Genomic DNA, 13,873 nt, shown 5'->3' with positions numbered 1-13,873 from the left:
TTGACTTATCTCACAGATAAAGATTCGTGAGAACGTCTCACAAAAAACCTACTCTATAATAAATATTAAATTTAAGGTTTTAAAGATAAGAAAAATAAATTTTCAAAAAATAAAATTAAATAAAAAATTTTCAGTTCAATATATCTATCTGCTTTGCATTGGACTAATTTGATCGATCAAATGGTTTTTAAACGATGTTCGGATCGAATTCATGACCCGTTCTCAGTCAAATAAGTTGAACCGATGGATTCAATCTGATTTTGAAAACATTGATTTTTTTTATTGTTGCCTCAACATATTATGTTGACCTTACAAACTTCTCTGAACATGGGAAAAAAATATACTACGGTGATTGACATAAATAAACGAAATCTGATTTGAAATAAAAAAAATCACATAACAAAAAAAAAACAAAATCATTATTATTTTTTTAAATAAACACATAAATAAACAAAACAAACCAAAACAAAACATAAAATAAGAATATAAAAGATTTAATATCTATACTGTTAATTAAAGTTGAGGTTTCTAAAATTGAGATTTATATAATAATTAACTTTTAATTAATTTGAACCATATTTATATAACTTTGTTGATAATTTTTTGATTTTTCTACAATAGTTTTTCTTTTTAAATATTTCAATAATGTCTTTATCTATAATTATAAATTAAATATTTTTACATTATTATTATCAAACATTTTTTTGGAAGCAAGAAATAGTATATCAACATTACTATGGAAAATAAATATTATATTTAAACATTACTTTATAATTTATAATTTAAACCCTCCATCTTTTAAAATATTCAATCTATGCTTATTCCTCGTACAATATGGTTTAGCGGCCAATGAATGCTGCCTTCTGCCTTTGGTCCAGAATAAATTCATCGATATCTTTCATCCCTTTATGATTAAAGTTCTCTGATTTCCTAGATCTCGAAGGATTTCGCTAATCCCACCTAATCTTCACTATAAATCACCGCCGCTCTAGCAAATTTTCATCCCAGGAATCCATTGCTGTCATATGTTTTGGTTGTTTTTCCTAATCAGAAGCTCGGATCTCCGCTCCCGGCAATCTGGCAAATAAGAGGTCAGATTACTTCTTTATATGTATTTTTTTTTTGTGTTTTTGTTGGAATCAGTGTGGCGTGAGTTGAGATTTCGTATTTTGAATTAGCTTTATGTTATATTTTGATATATGATATTTTTTTGCCAATCAAATTACTGAGAGAACGAATTGGTATATGGTGGGTATTTGCGGTTTCTTCGTTCCATGCGTTTTTGAATGTATCTATGAACGTTTATGTGTTTGTGATTAGTTTCGGATATTATCCGATCATTATTGTTATTATAAGTAGGTGAATATTATTTTGTCGTGAATGAATTATGAATGCTCGTTTATGAAAGAGCTAATTGGGGTTCTTATGCAGATGTAGCTGACATGTGACATGTTATTAATCTCTCTGGATGTTTCTTTTATAATCCTCAATTTTGTTTCTATACGTGTCAACGTGATATAGGTGTGTTTGTATGTTAGTTCTGGCGTTATTTTAAATCATTCAATGCCCGATTGCTTTCTCATATGAGCTTGATTGCCTTTTCAAATCAATTCCTTACTATAAAAAATGAAAAAATACAGGGAAACTGTCTGAACTTATTGTACAGAAAGCAGTTATATACAATTTAGAAGTTATGAAATTGTCTAAACCCATAATTTACTGCTTCAACTTCTTTCTCTTATCTTGCATGAATACAACATACTAGTGGTTTTCATATGTTTTGGGGTTTATAATCGACAGTGAACGCGATCCTTTGAAATCTATATTATGCTTGATAAGGTTCGCTACGTGCATTGAGACTGAGCGATTATTTAAATGAATAGCCTTGAGATGATCGTATCTCTGATTGAATTATTGAAAGGACTTATGCTCAAGTTTTACTAATTTAAACGGGTTTAGTACGAGTTTAAATGTAAAAAAACGTTTTTAATTTTCACTAAAATTTTAATTTTCGCATACCTATGAATAGGCTAAAAAAATATATATATATAATAAATTTAAGAGTAACGCACACGTTCTCAAATTTTTAAGAACACAAATCTCAAAATTGAAGGGTTTTGATGTGAGATGATGACCGATAGGTTTCTATTGTTTTGAAGAGAAGGGTTTTTTTTAGAGTTTTTATTTGATGGAAATTGAAAGGGTTTTAATTTTAAATAAGTTAACTGTTAAGTTAAAATTTGAAAAAAAATCGCAGTTAATTGCAATTATGCGCTTATGATGATGCTTAATGTGGTCAACCTATAGTTGATCTTTGTTCCCCTTTTTTACCGAATCATGCATTTTCGTCACGTTTTGCGTTTAATCCAGTTTTTTAGAATACCGATGTAGTCGTAGATAACTTGATTTGTATTAGCTGCTGAGCATGTCGTTCATGATATTCTTTATTTTTGTTTCTTCTTTTCCAGGCTCTTGTCTCTTACATGCGAACTCGTTTTTGGGCTCTCAGAGTTGCTTAAAAATTTATTTCAGTCTGGCAGCTTCAACAACATCAAAGGTATCTCGCACCTTTGAGAAGGTGCGGAACAATAATGACGGGGTGATACTATTATGTGCTTTGAGGAGATCTAGATCATCACATATTTGGAGATTGTGCCGTGTTTCAGAAGGTTTATCACTTGACTATGGCTAATGTCTGCCTCGGTTGAGTCTCAACAAAGTGTGGTGTTGGCGGCATGTAACTTCATTTTATTAGCTGCATCGTAAGAAAATAGGTGTATTTGATTACCAATTGCCTTCAGAATACTGTCACAGTTAAAGGACTGATGCGAACATTTAACCAATTTTAGAACCATGGTTAGATTTCCGTGCTTTCAATCTCGCGTCCATTCTCCCAAACAAAAGGTTGATGGATTATCTCTTTATTTGATATCTGCTCGGTATTAAGTTATTTTATTTCCTCATTCTGTACCTTTTGATAACTCTGTTTATTGTTAGTAGAAAATAACTCAGCTCCCGACCGAGGCAATGCAGAGGAGACTGGAGGATACTTCTCAGAATTGGGTTCAGAAGAATTTGTATTGTCCTGCAGAAAGCAAGCCGTTTTTAAAGGACGAGGTAGAAACACTCCGCAATGGAGCTAAACATGCAAACGTTTCCTCTCCAACCGATCGTGACTGCAGATCAGAAGAAATGGAGAGCAAATATAGTAATGAATATAATATTGAGGCTCACAAGAATGCACAAATAAAAAAGAGCCTGTCTTTGGGAAGTGGATTGTACTTGAAAGAGTGGAACTCAGTTGGTGATGTGTCAGAAGGTGAGATGGAGCAGAGGTTTACCTATAATGGATCTGCTGATAGTGGTAGGATAGTAGTTTCAGATGACATTAATGATCATGTGCATGACATGTCTGAACAATGTCAAGAACCTATGGCTTTTGATTCTGTAATGAACTCTGACTTCACCAAAAAAGGATCCATATTTTCGATTGAAGATTCATTACAATCGGAGAGGGAAGGCGCTGATAAATATAATTTACAGCCATCCGTTGTTGGTGACACTGGTGACAATACGCCTCATATTCCACGTGCTATTGTAAACTCTCGTTCTTTGCCTAGTATGGTTTCTTCTACTAGGAGATCCACATCCTTGTTACCTTGTTCTAGATCTGCTGATGAGCTGAATGCTTTAGGCTCTGGAATGAACAACATTTTAGTTTACGATGCCAGAAAACAAGTACAAAATCGACAACATGATTATTCTATCTTTGACAATGACAAGGAAGATGGTGAAAGTCCTGCTGATGAGGACACATGTGAGAATTATAACTATTTTGGTTCGGCAAAAGACTGGATAATACCTGTATCTGAAGGGGCATACAAGGAGAAAAGTAGAAAAGAGGAAAGTTCTCTGCACAGGTGGGATGAAGTACCAAGCGAGGATTTAAGGTTGAAACGAACTGAAAAATGGGTTGTTGACCATCAGCACTGTAGCCCATTGAAAGAAGAATCGGACGAATTTTATTTATTCAATGGCCATGAATTACCGAAAAGTGATGCTTTAGCGGAGAACCCCACTGGTGCGAAGTTGGAAGTCAAGGTGAACCTTGGGAATGAAGTTGCAAAGAGATACATATCTTCCATGAATGCCTCAGCTGCAACAGCTAAGTTAACTAACCTTGGTTTGGTCGTGATCCCATTTCTGAGTCCTTTTATCAGCCTCAAAACACTCGATTTATCTGGGAATTCCATAGGTCTGTTTCTCTAGTATCTATTCCTCTGGCGCTTGCATAAGCTGCCACACGTCCATTTTCATTGTTTCATTTATAGTGACATTTAATATCTACTTCTGTAATTCGCAGTGAGGTTGGCTTCTGGTGCTCTTCCTCGAGGACTCCAGTTTTTGAATCTCTCAAAAAACAGCATATCTGCTATTGAAGGATTGCGGGACCTTACCAGACTTCGTGTCCTTGACCTGAGCTATAATAGATTATTAAGAATTGGACACGGTAAGACCTCTTCTCATGTTAAAGTTCAAATCTATTTGTATGATGGGCTCAAATGTTGGAATCATGTTAATGTTGAGTTGTGTCTCCAGCATCCCCCTTCTAATACATTTGTTATGATGCCTTTGACAGGTTTGGCGTCATGTTCCTCTATGAAGGAATTATACTTGACCGGTAACAAGATCAGTGAGGTTGAAGGTCTCCATCGTCTCCTAAAGTTGAATGTCCTCGATTTGCGTTTCAACAAAATTTCTACAACCAAATGTCTCGGACAACTAGCTGCTAATCACATATGTTTGCAAGCTCTCAGCTTGGAAGGAAACCCTGCTCAGAAGAACGTTGGTGACGAACAATTAAAGAAATACGTGCAGAGTCTTCTTCCCAATCTTATTTACTATAACCGACAATCAATCAAAACTGTAGCAATGAAAGACATTAAGACCGATCGATCAGCTCGTGTGGTGATCAGTGGTCATCAGATTGATCGTGTGGTTCGAGCGGAGGCAAATACGGTAAGAAAAGGAACTCATGGCATTGTTTCACATAAGGCACCATCCTCTGCAAATCATGTAGTATCATTTGCAAAACCATTGAGGGCTTGGCACGGGCGTCTGCCTCCAACTGGAATCAGGGCAACTCAAAGGCCTCAATTTGCTGAACATAGCAGCAAACATTTGGACTTCATCAAGAATGATTTACTCATTCGCAGAAGCCGGAGCGAGGGAAATCTGGGTGCTCCCTGATCGAATTTCTAAATTTCACATATATTTATCCTGCAATTTATGTTCATATGCACAAATATGTTAAGATTTTCTCATACCATTTTGTCTGTGTCCTGAAATAATGTTTATGGAGTGCGAGGAATGAGTGGGTTCTCGTTTCCCTTCATATATTTCTGTAATGAAAGACTTGGCTTCATTGGAAGTTTGGAACAGTTCTTTCTGCCGGAAGTTTCCAGTATTTGGTCTATTGATTGGACTTGATTCCGGCGGATCAAGAAGTAAATTGAAAAAGACTGATTACAATTAAATCATTTTGTCTTTCATATAAATTCTTACTAAAATTTTCACATCTCCCTTGGTGGTGAAAAAAATTATCTCAAAATATATGATTTAGATTTCAGACAGTTATAATATAAAACCCAAATTCTATGTTTTTTTTAAAAAAATTACAAATCGTTTTTTTACAAATAGAGTAAAACCCCGAACAAATGGAAACGAAGTTGTCATAAAAGCTGAAATGAAATGTCAGCCTGGATGGGTGAAAATGTTGAAAATTTTTAAACAAAATTGGCCCGCCAAGGAAAGAAAGCAACAAGTCTGAAAATGGAGAGCGGAATGATATCAGTGGACAAATGGAGATCAGGCAGCCAGGCCTACTTCTTGACTCACCTCCATGCTGATCACACCGCCGGCCTCTCCGCCACCTGGAACCGGGGTCCCCTCTTCTGCTCCAGGCTCACAGCTAAGCTCCTCCCTTGCAAACTCCCCGGATTTGATCTCTCCCTTCTACGGGTACTCGATATTGGATGCTGGGATACACTTTCTTTGATATCCCCTTCTTCCGGATCCCCTGCCACTGTCTACGTCAAGGCTATTGACGCTGAACATTGTCCTGGTGATTAAATTCTGTTTTTCTTTTTCCTTTTCTAAATTTCTTTTGTTTAAAGCGGTGGTTAATTTTGACGGTTTCGTTCTTTAGGTGTTTGTTCTAATTCCTCAATTAAGTTTCAGTGGGGTTTTTTTTGTGGAAACTGGAACAATTTCATTATTCCTTCAAGATCTTATGTTGGGAATATCCTCGTGAAAACCTCAACTTACACCCTTTTCCAAATCCTCATACAGGTTCCGTTATGTACTTGTTTCGTGGTGAATTTGGCTGTATGCTCCACACTGGTGATTTTCGCTGGGAAAAATCTGTCGTTGGAGCAAATAATGGAAGGACCATGTTACTTGATGCTCTCAAGAATCACAAACTCGATGCATTATATTTAGATAATACTTACTGCAATCCAAAATATTCATTTCCTTCTCGTGAAGTTGCTGCCAGGCAGGTATGCGCCTAATGCTGTCGAAGTTTTTGTTTTTCTTTTTCCAGTGGTTGCAGTTATGCAGTGAAGGTAGAGAATTACTTCACACGGACAAGTTAACTTGAGCTCAAAGTTTTAAAGAGACGATGTAGCACTAACAAAACCATCAAATGTCTTGTCATTTTTCATGAGAAGTAATGTAGCATTGGTCAATAATATAGACAGACTGATCGCAGGTTGTTGATATCATCACTGCTCATCCTGACCATGAAATCATTATTGGAATTGATTCATTGGGTAAAGAAGATCTTCTACTCTACATTTCATGTGCACTCAGCATAAAGGTATGTGCTGCTAGCAGAGCGTGTGTTTTGGGGGGAATAAGCATCTGCAGTTCTACTTGTTACTTGTGCATGAGTATGTTATTAGAGTATAAATATAAAGTAAAATAGTACAACACTCTTCTGAATTGTTGAGTGCCTTTCGTAAAATAAATCAAACTAGTAAGGATCATAAAACCCGTACTCAGATCAGAAATTCAGAATCATAGTGATGTATTACAAACTTAGAGATTGTTCCCACATACAGTTGGCACTAGCAATCATTGGATTGGTAAATATTATAATGTAAAAAAGGAGAGTTCGATGTCCAATATTTAAGCTTGAGTTGGTGGAGTGCCCTTAAATAAAATAAATCAAATCACTAGTTAGAATCATAAATAAAGCCCATACTTGGATCAGAATCACAATGATGTACTTCGAACTTAGAGATTGTTCCTACATGCATTTGGACTATTGGGCAAAGTTGGATGTGTAAATTTTAGAATGTAAAAAGGAGAGCTCAATTTCCGAGATTTAAGCTTCAGTTGGTGGACAGTTAAATGACATCCCTTTTTGTAATGGGATTATCTTGCTCAATTACATTATTTTTGCCGGAGAAGTGTTCGTTAACTTTGGTCTCTCTACAGATTTGGGTGTGGCCAGAGCGATTGCAAACTATGCATCTTCTTGGATTCGTCGGCAACTTCACGACGAAAACCACGCTTACTAGAGTTCGTGCTGTCCCTCGTTACAGTTTTAGCATTGATACTCTGGAAAGTTTGAATACTTTCAAACCAACCATAGGAATACTGCCGTCTGGACTTCCATGGGCTATGAAATATGCAACAGGAAACAACAATCTTTTCTGTTCTCCTTCCGCATCTCTTAATAACAAGACCAACTTTAGGCCAGAGATCTCCAGCTGTTCCAAAATACAAGAGTTGACTGGAGATTCAGCGGACAATAACAGATATTACAAACATATATATGTAGTTCCCTATTCTGATCACTCATGCTTTGTTGAGATACAGGAGTTTATTGAGCTTCTCCGCCCAATCAATATCAAAGGCATTGTTTCGTCATCCTCATCTTATATCGACCCACATTATTATTTTGGCCACCTTTGTGGAACTAAGCAAGCATCATGGAGGGTACATCAGAAGCTCAAGAATGAAGAAGGGGATAAGGTTGAAGAAGGGATCAATAAATTCAAAGTTGCTCATGTAAAATCGGCAACTTCCCCTATGTCGGGAATGAAAAGAAGGCCAGATCATGTCGATTTTTTTGGCATCCGTGTTAGTAGAATTAGTTTATTGAGGAGATTGAGCCGTGGAGTAAGGATTACTGATCCTGAAGTGCTTGTCTAATTACAGTGTCTCTAAAATGTATGAGGCTGTTGATAACCCTTCTAGCCTAGAAATGTATATGAAATATATAGAGAACTTCTAGTACTTTAAATTGATAATAAGAATAATTCTAATTTTTACCAACAATCCAACGCTCTAAAATTTATAGTTTGCAAAACTTTGTTTGCCTAGACTAGGTTTACTTGAATTTTCATCACACAACAAGAACAAATGTTTGTATTTGGATAGGTTTTTCTGCCATAAATTGAACACAATAAATTCCTTTTAATGCAATTTAATGTTTGATGTAGGTCTAATAGACATGAACATTAAATGAAACTTGGAACCATTTAATGTCCTGTTTTTTCGGTACAATGGTGAGTAGTTTGTTACCCGAAACTATGTAAACATACGAGAACTAAACAAAACTACTAATTGATGACATTTGAATATTTTTTAATCATTAATTAATCAAGACATGTTTTTTGGGTCCACCTTTGGTTATAATATCAATGTATGAGAAAAATTTCTGAGTCGATTCATAAAAAATATTACTTTCCATGCTAATTACGGACCTGATCAATTCGTCTAACGAATATAAATACAGGAGACCGTCTTACGAAAACAATTCATTATAATAATATTATTATTACAAAATATTCATTGCCCTTCCATTTTATTGGGTAACCTAAAGTTCTGAACAAAAGGCCGAGTCAAATTATAATTTTATGCATTTCAACGAGTCATCGGTCATGAAATATTTGCAATAATTTTCAACCACTAAAATACATAAGCTTAGAAAATACTAAATCAAAGTTAGAATTTAAACGTAATAGAGATTTTACAAATCCATTAAAGAATCTTCTTTTTCCTGTGGGAAGGGGTACCATTGTCAATACACGTACAGAAAACAGGCTGGGTTGACAAGATGGCCATTAATGATGAAAACAACTCCGTTTGCACACCAGTGTTGATCTTGACTTACCATAGCCGTTCTTGATGTGAAAAAAAGTAGATATTTTTATTGATTATTTTCCAGTTTCTATCATATTCTGCAGTCAGAAGTGATGATCAAGAACAATTATCAAATAATTCTGTATTTGTTTTTAATACCAAGATTATTCACCAATCTTTGTGTTGCAGCTGACACCATTTCAGCCAACGAAACTCTGTATGGGAATCAGACCATAGTCTCTGCTGGTTTGAACTTCGAACTGGGGATCTTCAGTCCAGGTAACTCTTCCAAGTATTACCTAGGAATATGGTACGCAAAGGTCAGCCAACAAACTGTAGTTTGGGTTGCGAACAGAGAAACCCCTCTTTCCAAAAAAGATTCTGCCCAACTCAAGATTTTGGATGGTAATTTGGTACTCTTGGATGGGCCAGTAAACAAAATTTGGTCCACTGATCTAAACGCCACCAGTAATTCTGTGGTGGCAGTTCTTCTTGATGAAGGTAACTTGGTTTTGAGAGATGGGTTCTCTAACTTCACGATTTGGGAAAGTTTTGATAACCCCACTCACACATGGTTGCCTGGTGGCAAGCTTGCTTATAATAATATAACAAAAAAGAGCCAACTTCTGATTTCTTGGAAAAATAACGACGATCCTGCTCCAGGGCTTTATTCTCTTGAACTTGTTCCGAGTCGGAAGGAATACATAATTAGGTGGAATAGAACAGTACAGTATTGGACCAGTGGGCCTTGGAATAATCATATTTTTAGCCAAGTACCTGAAATGAGGTCAAATTATATATATAATTTTAGTTATGTCGAAAATGTATCTGAGAGTTATTTCACATATTCAGTTTATAATCCTTCTACTATATCAAGATTCGTAATGGATATATCTGGGCAAATTAAGCAATTTACATGGATTGATAATTCGACCTGGAATTTGTTTTGGTCTCAACCAAGACAGCAATGTGGGGTTTATGCTTTTTGTGGAGGATTTGGTAGCTGCAATGAGAACTCATTGCCCTTTTGTGATTGCTTGAAGGGATTTGAACATAAATCTGAAAGTGATTGGGCTTTGAATGATTATTCTGGTGGTTGTGTGAGGGAGATAAATTTGCAATGTGAGAACAATGGTACTTCTAATGGGAAGAAAGAAAGATTCCTGATGAATAATTATGTGGTTCTACCAGATAAAGCTCAAGTTTTGACTGTTGGCAGTGAGGGCGAATGCGAATCTTCCTGCTTAAATAATTGCTCATGTTCGGCTTACAGTTTTGGTGATAATGTATGTTCTATTTGGATCGGAGAGCTTCTGGAGCTGCAGCAACTGAATGAAGGAGATAGCAGAGGAAGAACAATTTACATCAAACTTGCCGCAGATTCTTCGGTGTTTTCTGGCAAAAGTAACAAGGGAGTTGTTTTGGGCGCTATCGGGGGCTCTGTTGCTGCTGCACTAGTCATTTTAGCTGTCATCTTGGCTATTGTGTGGAGACAAAGACGGCAAAAAGTTGGAACTTCAAAAGCAGTGGAGGGATCTTTGACGGCATTTGGATACAAAGATTTGCAAAACGCCACCAAAAACTTCTCAGATAAGTTGGGGGGAGGGGGATTTGGATCTGTTTTTAAAGGGACTTTACCCGACTCGTCTGTGATTGCTGTGAAGAAGCTAGAGAGTATCATCCAAGGGGAGAAGCAATTCCGGACAGAAGTGAGCACAATCGGGACAATTCAGCATGTGAATCTTGTCAGACTTCGTGGGTTTTGCTCCGAAGCCGATAAGAAACTGTTGGTCTACGACTACATGGAAAATGGCTCCTTGGATACTCATCTTTTTAACTTAAAAGAAACGTCTAAGGTTTTTGATTGGACAACACGGTACCAAATCGCCATAGGTATTGCTAGAGGGTTGTCGTATCTCCACGAGAAATGCCGGGACTGCATCATTCACTGTGATATAAAACCCGAAAATATTCTCCTGGACGCCGAACTTTGTCCCAAGGTGGCAGATTTCGGTTTGGCGAAGCTCATGGGGCGTGATTTTAGCAGGGTTCTGACAACCTTTAGAGGGACAAGAGGCTATCTCGCACCAGAGTGGATATCAGGTGTTGCCATAACGGCCAAAGCCGATGTTTACAGCTATGGAATGATGCTTTTTGAACTAGTCTCTGGTAGGCGAAACTCTGAGCTTTCCGAGGGCGAAAAGTGTAAGTTTTTCCCTTCATTGGCTTACACTCTAATCGTACAAGGAGGCGACACCCTGAGCTTATTAGACCCCGCACTCTCAAGAATCGCGGAAGCCGAAGAGGTTCTAAAGATTTGCAAAATTGCTTGCTGGTGTATTCAAGAAGATGAAAATATCAGACCTTCTATAGGTCAGGTGGTTCAGATTCTTGAGGGAGTTATGGATGTTAACTTGTCCCCGATTCCTCGATCGCTCCAACATTTTGTTGAAAGTGAAGAGAACATAATATTCTTTACCGATTCTTCCTCGGGTCAGAGCTCGAACTCGAGAAGCATCATGGCTTCAAATGCTTCCACTCGCTCCAAGGCTTCGGATGCTTCCACTCTCTCCAAGAACTCAACATCATCCACATCTTAGTCCTGTGAGATAAGAATAATATTGTTTTTCAGTCAGAATTCTTCATGTAACGAAATATAGTGTGTGTTAAAAGTGTAGTCTGATGATGTTTGTACATTAATAATTTCGGACGTCGATTTAGTTTATATACATGGTTAGAATTTTGTAAGAGAACTCCTGTGGTAGTATTGTATCTGGAATTGAAGTAAGCTTATCTAGCACTCACTCTAGCTTGTTCTTTAATTTAAATTACCTTGGACGATCGAAAGTCATTATCTTTGTGAAGAATAGATAATGTGAAAATGCACGCACTTGCTCAATTTTTTTTTAATTACAGCGTGAAGTGGGGTTTTTTGCAATCATTGATGTTCAAATCCTGAAGAAAAGAAGATCGACTCGAGTATCTAACAAGAATCCAAGATACAAGGATTGAACGTGTGGCCTGGGACATATGCTTTTAATATTTGAAAATACTACTACACTAAATTTATTTCTATTGCCACATGGTGTATCATGTATGATCATATATTCCCTCATTTTTTAGTATTACAATTGCTATGGTTTGAAGCTCTTCGTATGTGTTCAACATGTTTAAGTTTCACGTGAGAGAGTTTCACAGATTTATATTTTAACATAAGAAATAATATTTTTTTATGTGTCACAAGATGTTTATATTTTATAAGATTTATGTTTATTATCATTTGAAAAGTACGTTGAACATGCAAAATTAATCAAGATTGTGTCAAATGGACTCAAAATTGATTTACTTTATTATTATTATTAGAATACATATGGGTGGAAAATATTAATAAAACTTGATTTAAGATTTTTCATATATCTCCTTTTCATATTTGAAAATTTACATATGTACAACCTTATTGTCTTTTGACTTATGTGATGAAAAAAGTTTATTATGTCTTCTCACAGTTGAAAAACATGATATTTATTATATATATATATATAAATATTATAGAACATAGATAGATATGTAAATGATTAATATATATGCTTTTTCTTTATTTAAAAAGTGAGGATTTTTGGTGATGTCTCGGACTGGGTCATCTTTGGATCGGGTAGGAAGGGAGGACCAAAGCTGGATTAGTCCAGAGTTGGTCCCAGTAAGCCCAGAGTAGACAAGGTGTAAACCAACTCGGATAAAGAAAGAGTAGCTTGTTTAAACAACCTCAAACATGCAACAAACTAAGGAGTAGATGTGTCAAAATCATTTCGTACCTGTCAACCCGACATGCTTCGACCCGAAAAAGATCAAGTTTGGATTTGAGATTTTCGAGTTCGGGTTGGACCCAATATCTGACCCAAAAAATAATCGGGTTCGGGTCAGGTTCGAATTGACCCAAAAATTTTAATTTATAAAAAAATATATAACTAATAAATATTACCTACATTTTTATATACTGTATGTTTGAAAAAATATTTATTGTATATTTATATCATAAATTTTCATAATTAAATATTTGTTTTGTATATTTTTTATTTTTTAAACAATTTTTTTTGATTTAATAAATATACTTTAATTTTTTACGATTAGACTTTCAAATTTAAATTATATACAATAGAGATTTTGTTATTACATGTTTAAATTAAAATATGATTATTAATTTTTTTGAATTTTATTGATTTTTTTAAAAAAAATCAAAATCTAGTTGAGTCGAATTGATCTGGTTGAGTCAGGTTAGTTGGGTTCATGTTGAACAAATTTTAAATAGTACTATGCGTCAACCTAACACACCCAAATTGACACCCATACCGAGAAGCACATTAGACCAATATGGACTCATAAAGGCCCGAGCTCATATTTTGGGTGGGCATGACAGTGATGAATGATATTGTCCGGGAGGAAAAGATGTCTGGCCAGGCTGGGAAGACCTCGCCATGCTTACTGTCAGAAGGCATACCATGAGTAGATGTCTAATTAGGAACAATGTTCATCCACTGCAATCGAAGCCATCCCTATAAATACCTTGGTTTTCCCATTCATTTATGACACGAGATATTGCATTCTACTGTATTCAATAAATTCTCTCTACTCAGTGAGCACTATGCTGACCTGAGCGTCGAAGTGGCCATGACAGAAACCCTTCCGCCCCCACTGACATTTTTTTGTTGAGTGTGTGCAG

At 36.0% G+C, this 13,873-nt stretch overlaps 3 protein-coding genes across 9 annotated transcripts; all 3 read left to right on the top strand.

Moving 5' to 3' along the window:
• The first annotated feature begins 825 nt into the window (after positions 1-825).
• On the top strand, positions 826-5,523 carry LOC142540810 (uncharacterized). Of its 7 annotated transcripts, XM_075647207.1 has the most exons (7): positions 826-1,091; positions 1,360-1,451; positions 2,469-2,762; positions 2,850-2,904; positions 3,001-4,255; positions 4,364-4,510; positions 4,640-5,522. In XM_075647207.1, exons 3-7 carry the CDS (start codon positions 2,692-2,694, stop codon positions 5,248-5,250), a joined length of 2,139 nt encoding a protein of 712 aa, XP_075503322.1. In that variant the 5' UTR covers positions 826-1,091; positions 1,360-1,451; positions 2,469-2,691; the 3' UTR covers positions 5,251-5,522. The 7 variants fall into 7 exon arrangements, with proteins under 7 accessions (XP_075503322.1, XP_075503323.1, XP_075503321.1 ...); XM_075647208.1 differs by lacking the exon at positions 1,360-1,451 and having other exon boundaries at positions 3,013-4,255; positions 4,640-5,523; XM_075647206.1 differs by lacking the exon at positions 1,360-1,451.
• Positions 5,524-5,700: 177 nt separating this feature from the next.
• Positions 5,701-8,341, top strand: LOC142540811 (uncharacterized). The gene is made up of 4 exons (XM_075647213.1): positions 5,701-6,124; positions 6,352-6,560; positions 6,773-6,880; positions 7,504-8,341. The coding sequence occupies exons 1-4, from the start codon at positions 5,833-5,835 to the stop codon at positions 8,221-8,223; spliced, it is 1,329 nt and encodes a 442-aa protein (XP_075503328.1). The 5' UTR covers positions 5,701-5,832; the 3' UTR covers positions 8,224-8,341.
• Positions 8,342-9,060: 719 nt separating this feature from the next.
• Positions 9,061-11,953, top strand: LOC142540809 (G-type lectin S-receptor-like serine/threonine-protein kinase At2g19130). The gene has a single exon (XM_075647205.1). The coding sequence runs from the start codon at positions 9,270-9,272 to the stop codon at positions 11,754-11,756; it is 2,487 nt and encodes an 828-aa protein (XP_075503320.1). The 5' UTR covers positions 9,061-9,269; the 3' UTR covers positions 11,757-11,953.
• The last annotated feature ends 1,920 nt before the right edge of the window (positions 11,954-13,873 follow it).

Source organism: Primulina tabacum, chromosome 3 (genome assembly GCF_025594145.1).
Source record: "Primulina tabacum isolate GXHZ01 chromosome 3, ASM2559414v2, whole genome shotgun sequence".
Taxonomy (NCBI): domain Eukaryota; kingdom Viridiplantae; phylum Streptophyta; class Magnoliopsida; order Lamiales; family Gesneriaceae; genus Primulina; species Primulina tabacum.
Note: the sequence above shows the minus strand (reverse complement) of the source record. Positions and strands in the feature narration are given on the sequence as shown.

Coding starts and splice junctions, on each gene's coding strand:
- LOC142540810 (XM_075647206.1), top strand. CDS start 2,692: ATGTCTGCCTCGGTTGAGTCTCAACAAAGTGTGGTGTTGGCGGCATGT. Junction 4,256..4,363: donor TTTATCTGGGAATTCCATAG/GTCTGTTTCTCT, acceptor TGTAATTCGCAG/TGAGGTTGGCTTCTGGTGCT. Junction 4,511..4,639: donor ATTATTAAGAATTGGACACG/GTAAGACCTCTT, acceptor TGCCTTTGACAG/GTTTGGCGTCATGTTCCTCT.
- LOC142540811 (XM_075647213.1), top strand. CDS start 5,833: ATGGAGAGCGGAATGATATCAGTGGACAAATGGAGATCAGGCAGCCAG. Junction 6,125..6,351: donor TGACGCTGAACATTGTCCTG/GTGATTAAATTC, acceptor ATCCTCATACAG/GTTCCGTTATGTACTTGTTT. Junction 6,561..6,772: donor GTGAAGTTGCTGCCAGGCAG/GTATGCGCCTAA, acceptor GACTGATCGCAG/GTTGTTGATATCATCACTGC.
- LOC142540809 (XM_075647205.1), top strand. CDS start 9,270: ATGATCAAGAACAATTATCAAATAATTCTGTATTTGTTTTTAATACCA.